Genomic DNA, 15719 nt, shown 5'->3' on the forward strand with positions numbered 1-15719 from the left:
GTAATTTGATTTCTAGGAGGATATATCATGAAGCTGTCAATGCAGTTGATAAAAGTGCCCCAGCACTGAATCTAAAACCAAACCCAAAAAACCAATAAATATTAATTCAGCACCTTCCTTGGCCTTATTTTCGCTGGGAGAGTGAAAGCAGTTTTTTTGCCTGTTGAAAAGTTCATCCCATTGATTCCCCTTCCCCATGCCGAGTGCCAGGAAAGGAAAGTCAATGAAGCCCCCCTACGCTTTTCTTTAGTCCATTTCCAGTTTAGGAAAATGGAATTCAAGTGTTTACTTGGAGCAAACCAAACATCCATATTCAGGCAATAAAAATCATTACTGAGGCTGCGAAAACCTGTATCTTTAAAGGTCATAGCGCAAAGATTAAAAGTGCCTCCAGGAAAAACTGAAATGGCTAATTTAAATACAACCTTTGAGTCAATAGGAAAACTTCAGCATGGCTAGATAGAGAGACGGTGCAGCAGCGTTGAGATGCTAGATTGATATTTTAAGACGATTGCCTTGCTTTTCGAATAGGTATATGTGAACGCTATAATACTGTATGATTACATATAGTGCAGTATGTTCAGGCATTACCAGACCAGATCAATCCGCAAGTTTAGCTAATACAGCATCCTGTCCATCAGTGGCCAGTACTTGCTGCTTCAGAAGAAGGTATAAAACCCCACGAAGGACAGTTATGGATTAAACTGCCCACAGGGGAAGTACTTCCTAAAGCCCGGACAGCTAGTGTTATGTTCTATCTGTTTGCAGTGTTGTAGCTGGATTGCTCCCAGGATATGAGATAGATAAGGTGGGCGGGGTAGTATCTTTTATTGGACCAACCCCACTTGTCTTGTTCTATCTGTTTTAACTTTGGATGTTTTTGCTACTTATCTAATGTCTCATCTTGTTTTTCAACCCTGCTAAACTTGTAGCCTCGTTAATATCCGGTGGTAGTCAGTCCCACAGGTTAATTATGAACTGTGTAAGAAAAGTACTGCCTTTGCTTCAGTTGGAAATTTGTTGTCTTTCCATTTCGCTGGGTGACACTGGTCATGTGTGATCCAGGGAGCGCCTGATGCCAACTGGCAGAGGGCACAGGGGATGCATAGGGTTTCATGGGGATCCACTAGGTCAGAAATATGCATAACAGTTCACTGAAGGGTGGCATGTTAAGTCTCTACCGAGAGCCCATAGCCCATTAGATACAGATAACATTTAAGGAGTTAAGTATCAGAGGGGTAGCCGTGTTAGTCTGAATCTGTAAAAAGCAACAGAGGGTCCTGTGGCACCTTTAAGACTAACAGAAGTATTGGGAGCATAAGCTTTCGTGGGTAAGAACCTCACTTCTTCAGATGCAAGATTTAAGGAGTTATGGGTCTATAATAAAAATTGTGTTCTTAAGGTCTTGAAATTAAAACAGGTCACCAGGAGGTGACATACCTCAGACATGTATCTCCCTGGCTGGCCACTTGTGTATTGCATGTCTCACAATGCATGCTTCGTTTGCATAATGAGACAGGTGAGGGCTGAGATATAGTGAAATGTACAAGAGAGGAAATCTACAGGAATAAACACCCAGTGGAGGAGGTGTCCTGTTTATGTATAAGGATTGTTCTGGTATAACGTGGAGTGCAAAGCGACACACTGATCCCCTGACTTAGGAGGCAAACTGATATCGTGCTTGTCTCACAAAAGAAGGCTCACTGCCAGCCTGGCTGTAAAGTACAAGGATTTTGGGTGAGCAATATTCTACGAGACATGAGAGTATCTTGTTAATTAAGTCTAAGCTCTAATGTTATGATTTTATTTTATAAGTAACCATTTATCTTCAAGGTTTCTACTTGTTATCACTTGCATCTTTATGCTTTGTTAAATACACTTATACTTGTTTTCGCTATCACCATATCTATGTGCTGTGTGTTAAATGGAGCAGTGATCTGAGGGAACTGGTGAGCTGGGATGTGCTGTTTCTTTGGAAGTCGTGAATCTGTGAATATTGCGAGTGTCCAGTGGACCAGGGGCTGGATGCTCCAGGGAGATGCTTGGAGGCTGGAGCGTGCCGTTCACTAACCTGCAGAGAGAGAACAGGGCCTCCGTAGGACTGGTGGGGAGGACTTGTGGCCACTGGAGTTGGGGAACTGACCCATGCCAGGCACAGACAAGGCTTCCTCATGCTCAAAGCAGGTGGTAGTGAGATGCTTCACAGCCCTGGTGCCCCCGGGAAGCGTCGCTGCATGCTATTAGCTATTTCGTACCTCTGCATGCAACTCCCTTCTCAAGGCATCCCTAAGCACCAGCGCTTATCAATGTGTTCCAGCATCTCCCCCTCTTTTGACATATTACTCTCCTTGCCTTATTTCTATCGGTCTAGTTCTTATCTTCTCCATTCTCTACTGCCTTTGCTCACTGTGTCACGGGTACAGTTAGGTTCCAACCCAGCTCAAGTATAGTCCCATTGATTTCAACGATTCACTGGCACTACTCGTGTGTTTAAAGTGAAGCACCTGCTTATGTGCTTTGTTGGACTGGGGCCTTAAACTGTAAGTTCTTTGGGGGGCCAGGAACCACAGATGTTCTGTTTATCAGTGAAGTGTCTTATGCACTCTGGACACCTACAGTAAAACAGTAGTAATAGCGGCAACAAAACCCCTTTCTCCAGGGGCTTGTAATCAGGATACACAACAAAGAACAGATACACGTTCTCGTTAACCCGTGGCTAAGTCATTTTCATCCAAGCCCTTACATTCAAGTGCTCACATTATAGAAAAATGACTTAAGGACAAACATGAGAAATATCATCCCCCAAGAGTCAGATTCTTCGCTTTAGAACGTCTGGTACATTTCCATGAAGGTGTTTTTGAATTTCCAAACATGGAAAATCAGCACCAGGTGAGACATTTTTCCGATGCATCGTTTTGGACTTCTGCTCTTTGGCAAACTCAGAAACAAAACTTCCAAGGACTGAGGCTATGGCTACACTACAGAGCTTACAGCTGCACCGCTAAAGTGCTGCTAGTGCAGACACGCTAAGTCGACAGGCGAGAGCTCTCCCGCCGAATTAATTACTCCAGGCCCCACGAGCGGCGGTAGCTGTGTCTGCGGGAGAAGCTCTCCTGCCAACACAGCGCTGTCCTCACCAGCGCTTAGGTCGGTGTAACTTACATCGCTCAGGGGGGTGGCTTATTTACACCGCTGAGCGACATAACTTACACCGATCTAAGCTGTAATGTGAACATAGCCTCAGTCCTGAGGGAGGACAAACACGTTTGAAATGAACCAACAGGTGGTGAGCTGAGAGTACTGCATTTACTGTGCAATGACTTGCTTGCTTTCTCATCTTGTCTTCCCCACCTGTTACATCTTGTCATAACCTAGACTGGGAGCTTTCTGGAGCAGGGCCTGGATTTTTATTATGTATCTGTACAGCGTGTACCACAATGCGCCTTGATCTTTCATTGGTGCCCTCTAAGTGTTACTGGCATGCAAATACATAGTAAGAGTTTCTGATGTGGTTTTCTGAACACAGCGAGTGCCTTTCGCCAGATACTAACATTTCAGCTGTTCACCAGTAGGTGTTACTTGACAACTAAAGGAACCTGAGAAAATTAGGTATTTTTAAACCTCTCCCTCGTGTGAATAAGAATATCAAGCGCAGTCACATTGAGTGAAAAAATCACTCCTCAACTTTCATATTCATAGGGCACAAGACGATCAGCAGCTGGGGCAGGGTGACATTTGCCCTGTGCTCTAGTTCTGCACAATTAGCTATGTGCATTGAGGTATGTGTGTGGGTTTGTAACCTTTCCTCTGAAGCACTGAGACCCTCTGGACATATGCAATTGGACCATATGACCCAATGGGGCATTCATTTCAGTGTGTTCCTAAACATGCACAGATCCATCTATTGCAGGGATGGTGCCCTAGCGCCTGTTTGCCAGAAGCTGGGAATGGGCGACGGGATGGATCACTTGATTCCCTGTTCATTCCCTCTGGGGCACCTGGCACTGACCATTGTCGGAAGACAGGACACTGAGCTAAATGGACCTTTGGTCTGAACCAGTATGGCCGTTCTCATGTTCTCATGAAAGCAACTGTCCCTAGTTCCCCACTGCACCTGTGTCATGTGAGACAGCCAGTAAAGAGACACGAGGGGGAAAGCCCATTCTCTGATCACCCAACACAAATGGGAAAAGCAATCAAGTGGAGGAGTGGTTTTTAATCCTCTGCAGTTAGGATATTTGGTTAATGCAGTGAAACCACTAATTACAGCTAATTAAAACTGTGCTGAGATCAGAGCTCAATGAAAACTACAGGGGGAAAAAACAAGAGACAAAGAAAGGAAAAGGAAATATTTTTGAAGCCAAGTTCTTAATTGAAAAATAAAACAACTTTTTAATTAAAACGAGTAAAAGCAAATCTGGGGCAATGCTCCATAAGCACACAATGTTGGTCTGACTTCACAAGCATGGAGATAACATGTCTTTCCTTGGCTCCAGATAGGGGACTTTCAGCCTGGGAGAGCTTCCCTTACAATCAATTCTGCTTCTGGTTTCTTTGCAGAGTAACTCCAGTAGGGCTCAGTTCTGAACATCTTTAACTCCTACAGATAGCTGAGGGCACCTCCAAACCTTGCAGCATGAAGCCTTTATGGCCAAGTCCACTGCTTGGGTCTGAGTACAGGTCATCCACAAATGGGAGCCTTGTGAATGCACCTGGGGGAGTGCACTTAACCCTTGAACTGCCCCCCGGTTTCATCATCAGCTGCTGAAAGCTACTTTCCTACACATCAAAACATATTGCCTCCCCATTTTTAATGACTCTAGCCAAGGCAGAGTGATTGAACATTTGGGAATCTGGGATGGTTCTTGGGGGGGTGGAGGGCAGAGGGACCCCTGGAATCCCTGCCTGGAGGAGCAGGCATGTCTCCCATCAACTGAGGAAATGCACTGTAGCTGTACCTGATCCAGAGGCGTGACTTAAGCTATTCTACTTATTCAGGTTCTTATACTGTGCTCATCAGCATGGTGTCTGCTCTTCCACACTGCATATTACAACCAGTGCCTTATGGGGATTGGTCACAGACATACCCTGCTCCATTACTCCCCCGCCTCTGGCACTTAGAGCACTGTGTCCAATGCAGACTGTCTAGCTTCACCCACCCAGCTCTCTCCTGCCTAAGTATGGCAGAAGAGGCTCCCATGCAGGGAGGCCATGGAAATAACAGGACTCGAGTGTGGACTGTAAATTGTGTTAGGACCATAGAAATTAGAAATGGAAAAAAGATTATTAGTTCAACCAGTCCTTGCCTTGCTCAGATCCTGTTACCTACAATATACTTTCGAGGGGTTTGCCCACTCTGGTTTTACATCTCTGCTGTGGTCAGGCTTGGTGGCCCACTGTCTGATATAGCAGAGGGTGCCCAGGCATACCCATTCAGGCAGCACCCTCTTGTTAGACTGAAGTCCCCAAACACACATCCCCACTGAATCAGGAGCCGTGATAATATTTCCCTTTTGACCTGCACATTTTTATCCTGTTCCAGTTACAAGTGAAATGGGAGTCTGGGGGAGCTCTAGCGAGTATCACAAAACCAGCACAGGAGAGAGTAGGCCTGGAATAAAACCCGCCAAAGTTGCGTAAGGCTCCAAGCTAGGGATTATTGCTGCAGGTTAAGGTACACTGGATGCAGGTCGGAATTGAAGCTCATCAGCAGAGTTGTGTTCAGTTGAAACTTGCAGTAGCTTCCCGAACAATGCCTGTCTTTAGCTATTTCCACAGCCTCTTAGATTCACAGGCATCAAATGTGCTCGATTATATATTTATTAAGAGAAAAAGAAAAAAACAGAAAGATCAATAATATATTCACCCCAGTGTAGCATTGGCAATCAAACCCAGACTCAGGAGCATTGGGAGGATCACATTTCAGCTGCACAAAGATTTCTGAGGAACCTCTAAAGCACTCTTGCTGTCCAATTCCCACTGGATAACTCCAGTAGATGGCAGCATGTTACTGCTAATTCCTAGTGGTCTGACGGCCACATGCAGATCAGACTCTGGCTTCCTACACAGCCAAACAAAATATCTCCAACCAAACAATCCCAGAATAAAGGGGGCTCTTGGAACCCAGCAACCTAAACGGCATTGCAGTGAGGAATTAAAGCCTCTCAGAAATCCCATTACTGAGTCTGATCCTGCTCCCACTGACAATTATTTCAACACAAGCAAGCCTGCATCCCGTGTAACTATCCTACCACCTCTGAGTGGCAGGATAGTCACTGAGGATATGTCAATGAGGATGCTGTTTATCCGCGACAACATTTAGAAACAATATCAGTTTAAAAGAAAATGCATGCTCCGGAATGAGGACAGGTTTCACAGTGGTAGCCGTGTTAGTCTGTATCAGCAAAAAGAAGTACTTGTGGCACCTCCGGGGGAGGGATAGCTCAGGGTTTGAGCATTGGCCTGCTAAACCCAGGGTTGTGAGTTCAATCCTTGAGGGGGCCACTTAGGGATCTGGGGCAAAATCAGTACTTGGCCCTGCTAGTGAAGGCAGGGGGCTGGACTTGATGACCTTTCAAGGTCCCTTCCAGTTCTAGGAAATAAAAAAATTAATTAATGGAGATATCCTATTTAGAGACTAACAAACTTTAAAAACGTTAAAGGCCAAATTTTTGCCCTATTTAACAACAAACCAAAGAAATGAAAGTGGGAGCCTTTTTGAAAGGTGAATGGTGGTCAGCCTCCCTTGGTCCGAGGGCAATGCTCCGTGGGAATCAAAAGCAGCCAATGCTCAGCTTGAGTGGCTTGAGAACAGCAGTGCAGCCACTTAGGAAAATACAGCTTGGCCTGGTGATCTCTGGGAAAAGAGATTTGTAGGTTTGATTCTGGGCCTGTGCATTTAATTTTCTTGGGACATTAGTGATTTCCTACAAACCATCGGGATGTCCTCACTACTTCTAAGCCCACATGACTGCAGTCATTAACTTGTCTCTGAATGCGCTGCAGACAGGACATTCTCTGGCTGAGTGGATGGTGGGACAGGAATTACCCCTTAGAGTGTACATATACCAGCAACTACATGTATGTTGGAACATCATTATGAGTAAACAGCAAGTAGCTGGATGGCCACTTGCAGAGACGTACAATGACAAGAGCAGCAACAGTAGCTGCATTTCACTGCGAAGCAGAAATAAAGGTCATTATCCCTCCTGTAGGATAAACATTCAAGATGGTCCTTGCAGACATACAGACGGTGCTGATTATATGCAGGTGAACTACACTTCAAGGGCCTATTCATGGCCAATCTGTGAACAATGTCTGGAATGCTGACAGCTTGTTCTGATACCCTTTTCACTGGGCGTTCTCTAGGACAGCCTGGGTTTGACTGCCATGGAAACATACACTCCATACCTCTTAGAAAGATGCCTTTCAGTTCAAGAGCCCAGTTTCTAGAGGAGCAGGAACAGGATCTCCCAGTGTCTGCAGGATCCATTGCCTTTCATCTCTTGTAAATTAGGCCCCACATTAGAAGAGGTTCCCCCACTTCACCACAAGAGATTTGCTATGCATGTGTTTGTCTCCCACCCAATTAGTCATTATTACTTTCCTTTAACATGGAGTTTTATTTTTAGATGCCAACTTAATATCTTCTCCCACCCCACAGAGTCTTTTATATACTTAGTGTAATCCTTACACTCCCACTGTAAGCCCTGTGTTTTGTGCCTCTCTCCTTTCCAAAGGAGGAAAAGTTTATCTCCTGTCACATCCCTATTATACTAAACAAACTGGCCAGAGTGTTCAATGCTGGGCAAAAAACAGATGGACCTGATTAACTAATGCTCCCAGCACCAGCTAAATTGTGTGAAGGTGGGAAGGGAAGAGAGAGGCCAATCTGAAGTCAAACGTGTGTCCTAGACATGGCTGTGTAGAGTATTAACCACTCGGCTGGCCCCATGGCTCGGGCTGGAGAAACAAGATTACATCTGATTCAAAGTCATTTCATATGAGTTCTACTGATCTAAAGGAGTCTGATAATATCCTTATTCCCTCTAGGTAATCTGCAATTATCTTCCAGCACAAACTAGCCTTTCAGACCTAGTAGCGAACAGTAGCAACTCTCAATCCACCTGATGCCAGAGAGGTCAAAATTACATGCTGTTTTAAGAAATTTAACATTTTACATCACTCTCTCACGCCCAACTCAATTAACTTCCTGGAAGAAGGCAGTAATACCATCACCCTATGCATCAGAATGAGAGAACAACAGGATGGCAGAAGAATAAGTCTTCCATTGAATAAACCCTCTAACAGTGGAAGAACATTTTATTTAAAGACCTGTCTGAACCAGAAACTGAGATCTGGACACCTTGGAAGATGTGCGTGTGTGTGCACACATGCATTTCAGACCTGAATTCACATGCAAATTTCACAGCTAGTCTCTGATTTCTACAATGGCACAAACCTGAACCCCGGATCTGAAAGTTTCAGAACTTCAGCTCCTTTGAAATACAGCCCCAGATCTAAATTTTGCAGCGCATGTCCTTTTTAAATAAAGAATTATTATAGGAGGAAACCCCTTATTATTCATTTGTATTTTGGTAGCACTCAGAGGCCCCAATCAGCAATCAGGGCCCTAATGTGCTAGACACTAGACACATGTAGTAAAAAGGCAATCTCTGCCCAAATCCCTGAAAATATTAGTATGAAATTTAGAAAACCGATCTTTATAGCTTCTTTTAAAAACAGAGCAATGCACAAATACAGCAGTCAGTTATCTGCATCAATAACAACTCCTCTTATGTGAATGGATACAATTATTTCTAAAGCAGTATGAAAGTTGGCAATTTCACTTTTTGTAGGGAAACACAGAATCATAGAATATAAGAAATGTAGGACAGGAAGGGATCTCCAGAGGTCACCCAGTCCTTCCCCCTGTGCTGAGGCAAGACCAAGTATACCTAAGACCATCGCTGATAGAGCTGTCTCTCACATGCCAACATTCCCCTTGATGTGGTTTTGTGTAGAGTTCCTCTTCCCTTCCCTGACTTAACTTGGAGCAGAGGGTGAGCCCAAAATCTCCAAGTAAAACTCATTTGAAATAAAATCTCCTGCATCATATTAAAACCCCACAAAGCAGTGAATTTCACAGGATTCTGTTTGTGAACACTGCAGGTTCACAAACCTTTTAATAAATGTGGTTGAAACGGCAAAGTCTCACCAGAACCAGGTGAGTATTATGTGGATTCAGGTTTCAGTGAGAATATTCTGCATGGCTCTGACTTCATAGAAGAAAGGGCTTCCCACTCATACTTCCTTATGGAGGTTTATTCTGCGTTAGGTTGCTAATAAACTTCCAAAGGGAGCCACTCCAGACTAGGTAGGGTAAGCAATGCTCTTCAGTGCTCTGTACAAACCCTTGAGGAATGTAAAGAAGAAAAAAGGACCAACCCCCAGAGAACACAAATATGCTTGGTTCCCCCAGCCCTTTCTCAAATGGCACCAGCCTCTACTGTAAAACACCACACACCAGAGCTCGGATGTGTTAATGTACCGAAGAAATGTACACCCTAACCAGCTGTCTTGTTCCAAAATTAAAACATGTGAAGAGAGCTGCATATTAACTTTCAATAGTATTTGTCTGTATATTGAACTCTAGACTTCAAACTCTAATGGGCAGACAAATAACAACAGGGTGAGCAAGGGAGCTAATATCAGCACTGAATGCCTAGCCAGGGGAAACATCAGCCACCCAAATCTGACTGTGAACTACAAAGAACTTGTACAATAAATAGTCTCATGAAAACTGGAATACAAATGATTTTTTTCTATTGGAAACAGTTCAGCTATTTCTCCATCTTTATTGATTTACTAAATACAGAACTATTTGAAATATGTAACATATGCACTAGTCACAATTTCCTTTAAAAAAAAAAACTCATAGGAATGAACTATGGATTATTTTGCTTCAAGGAAGCTTCTACAGAAAGAGACTGGAAATACAGGGGTTGCAGTGTTTTACAAACTGGATTAAATGTGGTTTAGGAACACTCTGTCACATTCTACAGTCACAGGTCATTTTTCCCAACAGCAGAGGCAGTGTTACTAGTTGTTAGCAGATGGGAATGGGAATCAGGACTTCTGGGATGGCTCTAATACTGACAAGGTGTGTGACAAAGACCTCTCAGTGACTCAGTTTCCCCATTTATAAAATGGAGGAAATGATATTTACCTACCTTTGCAGAGTGCTCTGAAATCCTAGTCTGAGAGGTGCTACAGAATCACTGTCAGTGTTACTTTTTGCTCTTTTGATATTGTTCTGTTTATTTTATATTTACAGGAGGATTTGATTGCTGGACCACTAATTGGGCCAACATTAAATGTGTTTGGATAACTGCAAATTCAGCTCAGCAGGTGTCAGTGAAAGAGGGATGTCATTAGCAAGGAAGGTTCAAATAGTGGAGACCAAGGTACCTGGATTCCATAGTAATTTGAAACTCAAAGGGATGTAACATGTCACCGAAATCTGCTTCAAAAGAAAGAAAAACAATACAGCCATCTGAGTTGTCAAAAATGCTCTTGAACTTGTACTAAGGGAGGAAGTGGCTTCAAAGGAGCTGATGGTGCTGTACAGAAAACTCATTCCTCACCTTGCAAACTCTAACGATGGGGAAGTGGCCCTTTTCAATTCAGGGTACCATGATGAACTGAGAGTCACACAAAGGAAGTGGGGCTAACATAGAATCATAGAATATCAGGGTTGGAAGGGACCTCAGCAGGTCATCCAGTCCAATCCCCTGCTCAAAGCAGGACCAATTCCCAACTAAATCATCCCAGCCAGGGCTTTGTCAAGCCGGGCCTTAAAAACCTCCAAGGAAGGAGACTCCACCACCTCCCTAGGTAACGCATTCCAGTGCTTCACCACCCTCCTAGTGAAATAATGTTTCCTAATATCCAACCTAGACCTCCCCCACTGCAACTTGAGACCATTGCTCCTTGTTCTGTCATCTGCCACCATTGAGAACAGCCGAGTTCCATCCTCTTTGGAACCCCCCTTCAGGTAGTTGAAGGCTGCTATCAAATCCCCCCTCATTCTTCTCTTCTGGAGACTAAACAATCCCAGTTCCCTCAGCCTCTCCTCATAAGTCATGCGCTTCAGACCCCTAATCATTTTTGTTGCCCTCCGCTGGACTCTTTCCAATTTTTCCACATCCTTCTTGTAGTGTGGGGCCCAAAACTGGACACAGTACTCCAGATGAGGCCTCACCAATGTCGAATAAAGGGGAACGATCACGTCCCTCGATCTGCTGGCAATGCCCCTACTTATACAGCCCAAAATGCCGTTAGCCTTCTTGGCAACAAGAGCACACTGTTGACTCATATCCAGCTTCTCGTCCACTGTGACCCCTAGGTCCTTTTCTGCAGAACTGCTACCTAGCCATTCGGTCCCTAGTCTGTAGCTGTGCATGGGATTCTTCCGTCCTAAGTGCAGGACTCTGCACTTGTCCTTGTTGAACCTCATCAGGTTTCTTTTGGCCCAATCCTCTAATTTGTCTAGGTCCCTCTGTATCCGATCCCTACCCTCTAGTGTATCTACCACGCCTCCTAGTTTAGTGTCATCGGCAAACTTGCTGAGAGTGCAGTCCACACCATCCTCCAGATCATTAATAAAGATATTAAACAAAACCGGCCCCAGGACCGACCCTTGGGGCACTCCGCTTGAAACTGGCTGCCAACTAGACATGGAGCCATTGATCACTACCCGTTGAGCCCGACGATCTAGCCAGCTTTCTATCCACCTTACAGTCCATTCATCCAGCCCATACTTCTTTAACTTGGCAGCAAGAATACTGTGGGAGACCGTATCAAAAGCTTTGCTAAAGTCAAGGAATAACACATCCACTGCTTTCCCCTCATCCACAGAGCCAGTTATCTCATCATAGAAGGCAATTAGGTTAGTCAGGCACGACTTCCCCTTGGTGAATCCATGCTGACTGTTCCTGATCACTTTCCTTTCCTTTAAGTGTTTCATAATTGATTCCTTGAGGACCTGCTCCATGATTTTTCCAGGGACTGAGGTGAGGATGACTGGCCTGTAGTTCAGTCAGCCTCACCTCAGTCCCTGGAAAAATCATGGAGCAGGTCCTCAAGGAATCAATTATGAAACACTTAGAGGAGAGGAAAGTGATCAGGTTCCATTCTAGCCTTTCCCAAGTGACACATAATGCGGCATTGAAAGACACGACTCCATCGCTATTCAACTAGTGCCTCCAATGCCTCTGCAAACAGCTGATGGCCCAAGGATGCCAACCTCCACTAGGGCTTGGTCAACGTTTCATTATTCAGATGCTAGTTACCATTAACACATCTTCAAGCCATGCTCTGCCTGCCAAAAACCTGGACTAATTTACTTAACATTTCAACTAAATAAAATAATTTAAAACGGATGATTGAATTTGGGAATTATATTCCTCGGAGGATTAGTAATGGATCTCTCTCCCTCCTCAGGCCTCAACATTCAGAACTCCCCCATGTCAGTGTTATTAGGAATAGACTAATTCAGTAATGATACCATACCTCATATAAGCGCCCAAATAAATGAAGCACTCAGTCATACTTAATGTGAGCAAGTCAGACTTTCAACCTAATTCAGTCTCTGAGAGAGATGGCCAAATCATGTCAAAATCCACTTTCCATTATTTGTGGGTTGGTTCTAGCTCAGGGGCGGCAAACTTTTTGGCCACATTGAGTTTCCGAAATTGTATGGAGGGCCGTTTAAGGGAGGAGCCCTCCCCAAACAGCCCCCACCCCCTATCCGACCCCCCCTGCTTCTCGCCCCCTGATGGCCCCTCCGGGACCCCTGCCCCATCCCTCCCTCCCTCCCTGTCCCCTGAGCGCCCCCAGACTCCCGCCCCTGACTGCCCCCCGCCACCCCATCCAACCCCTCCTCTCATTCCTGACTGCCCTCCCTGGACCCCTGCCCTATCCAACCACCCCTTCTCCCTGACCGCCCCCGGAACCCCTGCCCCTAACTGCCCCCCGCCGCCCCATCCAACCCCCCCCTCTTTCCTGACTGCCCTCCGGGACTCCTGCCCCCATTCAACCCCCCTGATCCCCGCCCTCTTAACTCCCCTGTCCTCTATCCAACCCCCCACGTTCCCTGCCCCCTTACCATGCTGCCTGGAGCACCGGTGGCTGGCGACGCTACAGCCACGCCGCCCGGAGCACCAGGACAGGCAGCCGCGCCGCCCGGCTGGAGCCAGCCAGGCCACCGCGCAGCACAGAGCACCGGGTTGGGCAGTGCAGCTGCAGAGCCGCAGCCTGGCAAGAGCTTGCAGCCCCGCCACCCAGAGCGTTGCGCCGGCGACGCAGTGAGCTCAGGCTGCAGGGGAGGGGGAACAGCAGGGGAGGGGGCGGGGGCTAGCCTCCCGGGCCAGGAGCTCAGGGGCCGGGCAGGAAGGTCCTGAGGGCCGGATGTGGCCCGCGGGCCGTAGTTTGCCCACCTCTGCTCTAGCCCAAACTGTTGGACACAATTTTTGCCTTGCACCCACCTGTGCTTTTAGATTTCTAGCCCCCCAAACTCTTCCCTATGAATATTTCATATGTGCTCAGCTGCCTATTACTGAAATGGTCACTACCAGCATTAGTGAACCAATAGATCTGAGACCCCAGTTCTGTTCTTATATGCATTTGCCAAGTCGATGCAGTTCTTTTTGTGTGTTTGAACATTTGCTTTTGTTAACATGCTTATTCCAAAAGCTCCGTCTGTTTTTTGTGAGATTGAATTCTCAGCACCTGGGAGCTGGAGGTACATTGAAAAAGGACTGAAAAGCCAAACTTTCTCTCTTTAGAGAGGCATGGTCTGTAAGTCTAAGCACAGGACGGGGAGTCAGGAAATCTTAGGATCCAACTCCAGCTCTGACACCATCTCCATTCTGTGGCCCTGGGCAAGTCCTTTAACCTCTCAGGCTCACTTTTCACATCTATAAAATAGGGATATGACTTTGTTGTACCTTTTGTGTGCCTTATGGAGCTTTAATGAATATCTGTCAAATCCTGTTGCCTCTTGACTTCTGCAGAGGTCAGCTTTTTACTTTATGCTTAACATTGATTTTTATCACTGGGTTATTAAAGAGCTAAAAAATAAAATAAAATAAAATAGCTCAAGCTATTTGAACACGAGCAGGGTATTAACCTCAGTATCATGGTCAAATTCCAGTCTGGGCAACTATAGTCTGCCTCCCTAAAATTCCCTCTTAAGTTTCAAAGGAATACAAGATTCTTCTTCATCTGAGGGACAAGTGTTCCATTAAATCCCATTCTGTGACTTTTCTGGGCGGGGGGGGATATGTGTGTTAAGACGATGAGCTGTCTCTTTCACAACTGCTTGCTATGGCAGGTACGTCTGGCAGAATGTACCTGCAGAGCTGCCAGAAGCAGCATCGTGATGTTCTTTTGATGTTAATGGAATGTCTTCTGAGCAGTAGCACAGAGGACAATAAGTGAAGCAGTTAAGTAGGGACAAACAACATGTACAGTGGATTTTGCCTTTCTTCTGCCTCCTCCTCCCCGACCCCCCAAGAGCGGTAAAGGGAGAGAGCATTCTGGAGCCCTGATCTTGCCACCTATCCATACATTTTCGAGGGGGAAGTACAGGTATCAACCTTCAGCAAGCTGATAGCATGTAGCAACTGTAATGCAACTAATTTGGTGGAAGATAAACTCAAAGTGACTTTCATTCCATTGAATGATTCTCTGCTGAGTCTGCTGTATAGCGGAGGGAAGTGGATGGCATTTCAAACAGTTCTGAGGTTTTACTCCATTGATCAGCTTATTCAGTCACCTACACAATGGATGGTTTAACCTTTTAAGGTGACTTCTGTTGTCACCATGGATATCACAGCATTAACAAACAAGGGGCATGATTTCCAACACACCTTGCAAAGTCCAGGTCGGCCTCTCGCGACATGGTGATGTTAGTCAGGTTCTGCTGGAGGATGAAGATGTTTCTGCACATTTTCTTGATACCAGATTCGCTGATGCGCTTGAAGTATTGGGCGCCATTGATGAGAATACAGGAAATCAAGTGGCCCAAGCCTGGGAGGGGAGAGGGCAGATAAGCCAAAGAATTGCAAAGAGGAAGAAAATGTTTAGCAAGAGATTGCTTTGTAGTCACCAGCCACACGGAACATTTAAACAGGTGCCTACTATTAAAACAGATCTGTAATAGATGATGCAGCTCACGTTCCTAAGGTGTTTCTGAAGTTGGCCTTTACCACCACCCTCAGTGGGTTTTGAAGTGACTTCCCACCGAAAGTTCTTGATTCATAAAGAAATTGGACACACCAAAAAAAAGCAGAAGTATCCATTATCTGTGAAATTCTCATAGCCAAGGATATTTCAGGACCTTCAAATAGGCCCTGATGAATTATAAACGGGCCTAGGCTAATTTCTGTTCAGCTCCTCTCGACTAGAACATCAGAAGTGTTTATGGCATCTTGTCACTGACCATTTCTGCTACTCCACATATCTACTGAGTCACAGCAGCTTAAGCTACTAATAAAATCAAGGGTTTTTTTTTTCTGTCTTTCTTGTTAATTCACTGTCAGCCCAGCAAAGCCAATATCGCCGGAGAAGAGTGAGCTGCATTGCCCTGAATTCTGCCTCATGCGCTATCAGCATCAGGTCAGTTCTAACTGCAGAAACATCACGGTTGGTCATGA

The 15719-nt window shown here is 45.4% G+C and overlaps 1 protein-coding gene across 1 annotated transcript in view; it reads right to left on the reverse strand.

The window, feature by feature from the left end:
* Positions 1-15719, reverse strand: part of EXOC4 (exocyst complex component 4) — a 607048-nt gene that overhangs the window by 25764 nt on the left and 565565 nt on the right. Inside the window, exon 17 of the mRNA XM_065409076.1 lies at positions 14934-15093. Within this exon, the coding sequence (XP_065265148.1) occupies positions 14934-15093 (160 nt within the window). The remainder of the gene's footprint in view (positions 1-14933; positions 15094-15719) is intronic.

Source organism: Emys orbicularis, chromosome 1 (genome assembly GCF_028017835.1).
Source record: "Emys orbicularis isolate rEmyOrb1 chromosome 1, rEmyOrb1.hap1, whole genome shotgun sequence".
Lineage (NCBI taxonomy): Eukaryota > Metazoa > Chordata > Testudines > Emydidae > Emys > Emys orbicularis.